Source organism: Cynocephalus volans, chromosome 4 (assembly GCF_027409185.1).
Source record: "Cynocephalus volans isolate mCynVol1 chromosome 4, mCynVol1.pri, whole genome shotgun sequence".
Classification (NCBI taxonomy): Eukaryota; Metazoa; Chordata; class Mammalia; order Dermoptera; family Cynocephalidae; genus Cynocephalus; species Cynocephalus volans.
Genome location: NC_084463.1, coordinates 67,669,106 through 67,677,633, shown reverse-complemented (window position 1 = coordinate 67,677,633; position 8,528 = coordinate 67,669,106). Strand labels below are relative to the sequence as shown.

The following is an 8,528-nucleotide window of genomic DNA, read 5'->3' as shown; positions in this document are numbered from 1 at the left end:
CAACAAGATCTTTGAAAAAGACTTACTTCAACAATATCTTCCATATAAAAAAGAGTAGGAATACTCCCACACCACAGCCATATTTTATAAGTACAGGGTTTTCTCTTGACAAATTAAGTAATTTAGATCAAGTGACAACAACAGAGAGTGCTCCTAACATGTAGAATACTCTTATTATTTAAGATTTTGTGATAATCGATATAACCCCAAAACAATGATTTGGCTACAGATTTGAACTTTCATACAAACCCTAAACAACTGTAAATTGTGTTATCTGGAACAATTACTTTTAAAGCCACCAAAATTCAAAGATACTATTAATAAATCCAGAAATTAAAACAAACTTGAATCGTGAATATATTTTATCATTTAATCCTTTAATACTTTTGAAACATTATTTTTCCTTTAACAAAAGGTATAGTAGTCATACTATATGCTAGTGGTAGAAAATTAAGATCTCTTCTATAAAATCCTACAGAAAGAAATCGCACTCATTACTGAATATACCAAGTCTTATTATAAAAACTGTAAAAGAAGCTAGGCAATAGACTTAACCTCGAAGTAGGCCCACTTCCCTCTGAACAAAAGATTTGCTATGCTTCCTAGATATCCCTTCAGAAAAGCCTTCTCTAAATAAACTGTCTAGTTTTGAACACCAGGAAGTAAGTACAGAACAGGAATGTGAGCAGGTCATCCAACATATCTGCCCTTACTCCATGGTCACTAAAATGAAGTCCACAGGAACAGGTGGGGAGGAAAACAATGATGCATGGTTGTCAGATACCCAGAGGAGTTTGCTGCTGTGACTCTCTTTACCTGTGACCTAAGAGTCAGTTGTTTATGCAGATGCAATGGAAATAAAATTGAATGGGACCTGAAGAGGATAGTAAAAATGAAATGTACGCTTCAACATTTTTTACTTTTGGTGAAGTCATATGGTTTCCACCACTGAGCAAACTGCAGTGCTTTTTTCCTCTGATCTTCAAAGCTTTCTCGGATTCCTTTCCTCCAAAGTCTTGGTTCTATATCCAGCATTCCACCAATTATTTCCTTTCGATGAATGAAAAAAATACAAACAAATGCGTATATAAATATTAATAAAAACAGAAATGAAATTATTGTTGTTTATGCTGCTATTAAATATAACAATAAGTAGTTCTCCATGACAATGTTCAAATGTTGCATAACTATTCGTTTCCAATAAAAAAAAAAATCCTGTTTTCAATTAGCTCCAACTATGTAAACTCTGATTCTAGGAGTCCTCCCCATGTCTTCTGTCAAGCAATTTGTCCATTTCGTTGCTTAGCACATCCAAGAGACAGTACCAAAGGGGAGGATGAGAAAGTGAAATTTAATTAATTTGGTCCACATTACCTGCTCTGGTAAACAGTTTGGAGAAAAGGTTAATCAACTTGTAGCAATTATTAACTTTGTTGCTCAATGCAGTTGAATCTCAGGCTAATGTTCTCTCTGTTACACAGTATATTTATAAACCAGTTTCTTCCACTACTTGCTGGAGATATTTTTTCAGGAAACAAAATCATATTTTAATACTAACCTAAGTAAATCTAGAATTAAAAATTATAAATCACCTTCACTTAAAAATTTAGTTACATTCTCAAGCCTTGAAAAGAATGTCTTTTTGGTTATCTGCTTATTATTCTAGATAATTTCCTTCATGATCTTTTTCTTCTGCTATTAGCTATAGAAACTAATCAAATTTATGCATGTGAATATCCATGCACAGAAAGATAAGGGGAGATCTGTAATGCTTGGAGGGCAGTATAGTAATAAAGAAAAACACTGGACTAAGGATCAGATTCTGCATATTTAGTCTAACTCTATCAGACTGTGTGATGAAATATTGGACAAATTATGCAACCTCTCTGACACAGGTTCTTCATCTTTACTCAGTAAATATACCATGGGGACCTACAATGCACAAGCAAATGCCAAATACTGAAGAAGATACAAAGATAACTAACATAGAGCTATCTGTCTTCAGAGAGCTTTAACATGAGCTGTGGTGGGAGCCAGAATAATGACTCAGCTATATGAAAGCCTGTCTTACAAAAGAGAAAAAATAAGTGCATAAGCAGACCATTTGGAGACTTAAAAGAAGAAAAAATTCTATTTCTTGAATAAATCAGGAGAAGCTTCATGAAAAAAGACTTGTTTTCATTAGGAAAGGGAAATAAATGAGCCAACAGAAATAGCAGTCTGTATAAAACATCAAGAGAAACAAATTAAGATTTACTGCAAGATTTCTCAGCATCAGTTTAAGTAAGCAATATAGTTTAAGAAAGCCTAGCTTATAAATTAATCTGAAATTGTCTCTATAATATACCGAGTTTTGTTTTACATGTACCACACAGGATTGATTCTTGCTCTGTTCCTGAAGCAGCTGTTAATAAAAAGAGACCATCCCAATAATCTCTTCTTCCTGTCTGAGCAATTACTCAGGTATCAGGCTGAAGGGAGGAGTTCTTGTGCCCACATGTTATTTCTTGAAAAAGCAAATTTTGAGAAAAATGGCTCAGTGACAGAATGCTGACTAGGGGAAACTTTCCTTTTAACCTTAAAACAGTACCATATAAACCAATTTACATGCATAATATTTGAAGGGGGGCAATCTACCAAATCTACCAATTAAATTTATTCAAGAAAAAAAAAGGGTATTTTACTTCCTTTTCACTAGAATCAAGTTCTAACAAAATAAATCCAGAGTCACACAGACTTCAAGCTACTGAATAACAACAGGATTTTCAGAGCAGAAAAAACAAATTTCTTTCTAGGTAACTCTGGGGCAAAAAAAAAAAAAATGAAAATTTCTCAAGCAAAAGTTTCTGTAACATATTGTAATGTTTTGAAGATACATATGACTTTGGACCCATGGTTAATCCATTAAGAACAACAGCATAAAAAGTTTTAAATCTAAACCTCTGGAGTTGAGATTCCTCCTGACACATCCCTATTCACTGTAAAAGATGGCCTTGTGAGGAGATGAAAGTGGGGAGGAAGGGGACAGCAGGGTGGGGAAGAGGGAGAAACCCAAGCAGAGTTCATCTAGGCCCCTCTAATTTAGAGGAACTGACTACACAGGGATGATATGAGCTGAAAGACCGGAGCTACACTAGACTGAAAGGCCACTTCTACAGCTATTACTGCCCAGACTTCTTTTAACTGTTTCAGTAGCTGCATTAATTTCATTTCAGTTCCTGACACTAACTCCACAGACCTCTAATTTAAGGTCTACATCACTACTCGAACATACTGGCAATTAAAAGATCTGTACTCTAACATCTGCCCAGAAACTATTTGCATGAAATGAGCCATGTATTCTTCTTGTCCTATACATTGCTTAACTATAAATGAAGAAATGAGATAATTTGTTCTCTAGTTCAAGCATAACCATATGCACCTCTGTTTCTGTCACTTAGTAGCACATAACCATGGGCAAGTTAAATAATCTCTATAGCTCAGTTTCTTCACCTGTGAAATGAAAGTTATAACAACATATACACAAGTTATTGTGAGCACTAAATGGGTGCTTAAAACAGTGGCTGGCACACTGTAAGCCCTTAATAAGTGTCAGCAATTATCATCATCAAAGCACAAGGCTGGCTAACTCCAAAAGAAAATATTTATAGTCACTACTGTTGACACTGTCAAGAAATGTTTGGCTCCAAAGTGATAATCCTGAGGCTGTTATAGACATCCTGGGATATTTATATTAATAATTACAAGGTTTATTAGTAATTACAGGGTTCACTCTAAAAACTGGGTGGGGAAGTACTCACTAACCTCACTATACACTGTGCCCAAAGTTTTGATTTCCCTTCGAAAGAAAAATGTTAACCAAATTGCTAAACTCTGGAATTTTATCAAATTTGTCAGCATACCTTTCCAAAGTAATGAGGGAATTTGTGCTGATCTTCAATAACATGCGCAAACCCTCCTTGAAGGCCAAAGTCCACAGAGAAGTAAGGTAAGCCTCTGGGTACCTAAACAAATAGACAAATCACACATAAAATACAACATGAAATCAGAAGGTAATGCTTAATATCTCTTCCTGCTCTCTGAGATGACAGTAATTAAGCATCCCTCAAGATAAATGTACACAATAAATCTACAATTCTAGAGATACTTAAGCAATGACCTAACTTTCTAAGGAAAAGATTTCATTTTGGTAGTGTTTCAGCCAGACAGCTCTTCATCATATCTAGCAATTATAATCAAAATCAATTAATTTCCTGTCAATAGGGAAAATGGGGAAAAAAATTTTCTTTCATATAACCAAAGAATAACTTTTCTTAGACTACACAAATAAAAGAATAAGGATATGCTTTCCTATATTTTACTCACAATGCAGAACAGGAAGAGAGGCCTGGGCTATATACTTAAAGCTTTGCTTACAATATTCCTGAATCTTTACTACTACATATTTATCAAAGGTAAATTAAACAAGAACAATCATAATTTTTTATTAACGGGTGAGATGGACATAGCAACACTTAGTTTATCAACCTCAATTCAAAATATCTCCAGGATTAACTCTCTTTTCATCTTTCCTTCCCTTCCTTCCCTTCCCTCCTTCTCTACACATACAAACACACACACACAGAGGAAATACTTTAAACTATATCTTGACTGGCTGGAAAAGGCCATAATTTCTTGCTTTCTCTCTCAGTGGAGTAGATCTTGTGTCCTTGCAAGATTTTCTTCCAAGCCCCAACTCTGTCACTAGAAATTGCTCAAGTGAGTCAATTTATAACAACATTTCCCTTCTCTAATCCTTTCTTCCAGTCAGCATTTACGCACTGGGGCACTGAATCACATATTTCTACTTAACTCTATGAATTCTATATCCTCAAGATGGTACAACTTGGAATGGCATAATGGTATGGTGGAAAGAGAGTAGTCATCTTGAAATATTATAAAGCAATTAAAATTAGGGCTTATAAAGAGAGTTGTTCATGTTATAGGAAAAGCATAAGTTTGAAAAAAAATTTTTAAATAGTGTATAACATAAAATGCAGAGAAATGGGTTACTGTTTTGTGGCTTTATAATTTTCTATATTTCCACATTAATACAATAATCATGTATGACCTTGACTGCTAGGAAAAAATAAAATAAAAGAGACAGACAAAGCTCTAATTGCAGATAGGGTGCTTGTAAGTGTGTGACCTTAGGCAAGCTATTTAATATCTCTGAGACTCATGAGAAATATGAAGAGTTCAGAAGTTTGCTGTGAGGATCAAATAGGACAATTTACATGAAGTGCCCAGCCCAGTTCTTGGCATATAAAAGATTATTCACATATAGAAGATCACTACTTTCCTTTCCATCTCCCATACAAGAATGGTCTGTGCAAACCTCATGGTCAAAGAAAAAAGGTTCCATCACAATATTTTTGCCATCTGAACTAGGTCACCAGGTATGAAGCATGAATCTAAAAGGACTAAAAGGAGGTTATGGAACTATATCAACTAAAGGACAGTACTTTGAGAGAGAGAAATAACTTATGGAAGAAATGTATGATGACAGTACGCAAGCCTTTTGTTTGTATCATACTGTGGTAGGTGGAATAATGGCCTCCTACAGATTTCAGTGCCTTCCCTAGTCTACAATTTTCCATGAATATGTTACCTTACATGGCAAAAGACACTTTGCAGATGTGATTAAGTTCAGGATCTTGAAATGAGGAGATTATCCTGGGTTACCCAGATGGGCCTAATGTAATCACAAGGATACTCATAAGAAAGAGACAGGAGGGCCAGAGTCAGAGAAAGATTGGAGGATACTACAATTTTGGCTTTGAAGATGAAGGAAGGGGCCACAAGTCTCAAAAGGCAGATGGCTTCTAGCAGCTGGAAAAGGCAAGGGAATGGATTCTTCTCTGGAGCCTCCAGAAGGAAAGCAGGCCTGCTGACACCTTGATTTTGGCCCACCAAACCCCATTTCATACTTGTGATCTCCAGAACTGTAAGATAATAGATTTGTGGTGTTTTAAGCCACTGAGTTTGCAGTAATTTGTTACAGCAGCAATAGGAAACTAATATACATACCAAGGCTCAACAAAACTACAAACCACTACTGAAAGAAATTAAAGACAACACAAAAAGATGGAAAGACATCCCATGCTCTTGGATTGGAAGAATGAACATCATGAAAATGTCCATACTACCCAAAGTGATCTACAGATTCAATGCAATCCCCATCAAAATACCAGTGACATTCTTCATAGAAATAGAAAAAACAATCCTAACATTCATATGGAACAACAAAAGACCCCAAATAGCCAAAGCAATCCCAAGCAAACAAAATTAAGACACAGGCATAACACTGCCTGACTTCAAATTATACTACAAAGCTATTGTAACAAAAACAGCATGGTACTGGCATAAAAACAGACACTCCGACCAATGGAACAGAATGGAGAACCCAGAAATCAACCCACAAACTTATAGCCAACTGATCTTTGACGAAGGCAACAAGAACATGCATTGGGGAAAAGACTGCCTCTTCAACAAATGGTGCTGGGAAAATTGGACATCTATATGCAAAAGAATGAAACTAGATCTGTACCTCTCCCCATACACCAAAATCAACTCAAAATGGATTAAAGACTTAAGTATGAGACCTGAAACCATAATGTTACTAAAAGAAAACATAAGAGAAATACTTCAGAAGTAGGCAAAGACTTTATGCATAAGCCCCCACAAGCATAAGCAACAAAAGAAAAAATAAACAAATGGGAGTATTCCAAACTAAAAAGCTCCTGCACAGCAAAGGAAACAGCCAACAGAGCCAAAAGACAACATACAGAGTGGAAGAAAATATTTGTGAACTATACATCCAACATGGGATTAATATCCAGAATATACAAGGAACTCAAACAACTTCACAGTAAAAAATCAAATAATCCAATTAAAAAATGGGCAAAGGAGATGAACAGACATTTTTCAAAGGAGGATACACAAATAGCCAAGAGGTACATGAAAAAATGTTCAACATAATTAATCATCCAGGAAATGCAAATCAAAACCACACTGAGATATCATCTCACCCCAGTTAGATTGGCAATTATTAAAAAGACCAAGAATAACAAATACTGATGAGGATGTGGAGAAAGAAGAACTCTACTACACTGTTGGTGGGACTGTAACATGGTAAAGCCATTACAAAGAAAAGCATGGAGCTTTCTCAAACAACTGCAGACAGAACTACCACGTGATCCTGCAATTTCACTTCTGGGTACATACCCAAAGGAATGGAAATCATCATGTCGAAGGGATACCTGCACTCCCATGTTCATCACAGCTCTATTTACAATAGCCAAGATATGGAACTAACCTAAATGTCCATCGATGGACAACTGGATAAGGAAATTGTGGTATATATATACAACGGAATACCACTCAATCATAAAAAAAAAGAATGAAATTCTGCCATTTGCAGCAACATGGATGAGCTTGGAGAAAATTATGTTAAGTGAATAAGCCAGACACAGAAAGAGAAATACCACATAAGCTCACGTGTGTGTGTGTGTGTGTGTGTGTGTGTGTGTGTGTGTGTGTGTGTGTGTGTGTGTGTGTGTGTGTGTGTGTGTGTGAGAGAGAGAGAGAGAGAGAGAGAGAGAGAGAGTGTGTGGGGGGGAGAGAAAAGAAGAGAAGAGAGGGAGAGAGGGAGGGAGGGAGAAAGGGAGGGTGGGGGAAAGGAAAGGAAAGGGAAAGGAAAAGGGAAAGGAAAAGAAAGGAAAGACCATAATAATACGTTAATCTTTCAGAAGGAGAGAACAAGTCTATGGTTATTAGAGGTGGGAGGGGAGAAAGGAGAGGGGGATAAGGAAAGATTAGATAAGGGGCATAAAGAATAATTGTGATGTTTAATAATAAATATGCTAATAATATTGATTTGATAAACATATGTTGTACACAGGTGATGGTAGTCAACATTGTACCCCCAAATATGTATAATCAATTATGCTTCAATAAAAATATAAAATTTTTTTAAAGTACTGACAGAATTACAGTAAGAAATTTTATTTATGGTAGAAAAACAGTAATATCTGAATTTTTTCCTTTTATTGCTGGTGTTACTCCTGACTTTCTATAAGTATCCTTGAGTTTAAGGTCTCTGCTAAACCTAAACTTTCCTTTCGAAGTACCTTCCTTAGTTTTAAAAAATGTTAGATGTTTTTCATTTGCTATGTTACTACAAAATTAAACTTAAGATAACATTTTTAAAAATTCAGAAAGAATTCTCATGAAATCTCAATGAAAAAGCCTTATGAAAAATGATCACTTTTCCTGACAAGTTATTAATCATCATGCAACTCCTCTGCACTGCACACTCAAATCTGTTTCCCCTGCTACTTTCATGAACTTCACAAGACACTGTAAAGAAACCAACAGACACATAGAACACAAACAGAATGGACAGAAAAGGGAAAGCTAAGACCACACAGCCAAAATTTTTTAAAAAGCATAAATTCAAAAAAATTCAGAATGAATTACAAATAGGT

General features: G+C 35.5%; 1 protein-coding gene across 4 annotated transcripts in view; it reads right to left on the bottom strand.

Moving 5' to 3' along the window:
* Positions 1–409: 409 nt before the first annotated feature.
* CWF19L2 (CWF19 like cell cycle control factor 2) overlaps positions 410–8,528 on the bottom strand; it is a 99,751-nt gene continuing 91,632 nt past the window's right edge. For all 4 annotated transcript variants that reach the window (XM_063093804.1, XM_063093805.1, XM_063093806.1 and 1 more), the window contains 2 exons: positions 3,903–4,004; positions 410–1,050 (listed from right to left, as the gene is read on the bottom strand). In XM_063093804.1, coding sequence (XP_062949874.1) covers positions 907–1,050; positions 3,903–4,004 — 246 coding nt within the window. In that variant the 3' untranslated portion in view covers positions 410–906. The remainder of the gene's footprint in view (positions 1,051–3,902; positions 4,005–8,528) is intronic.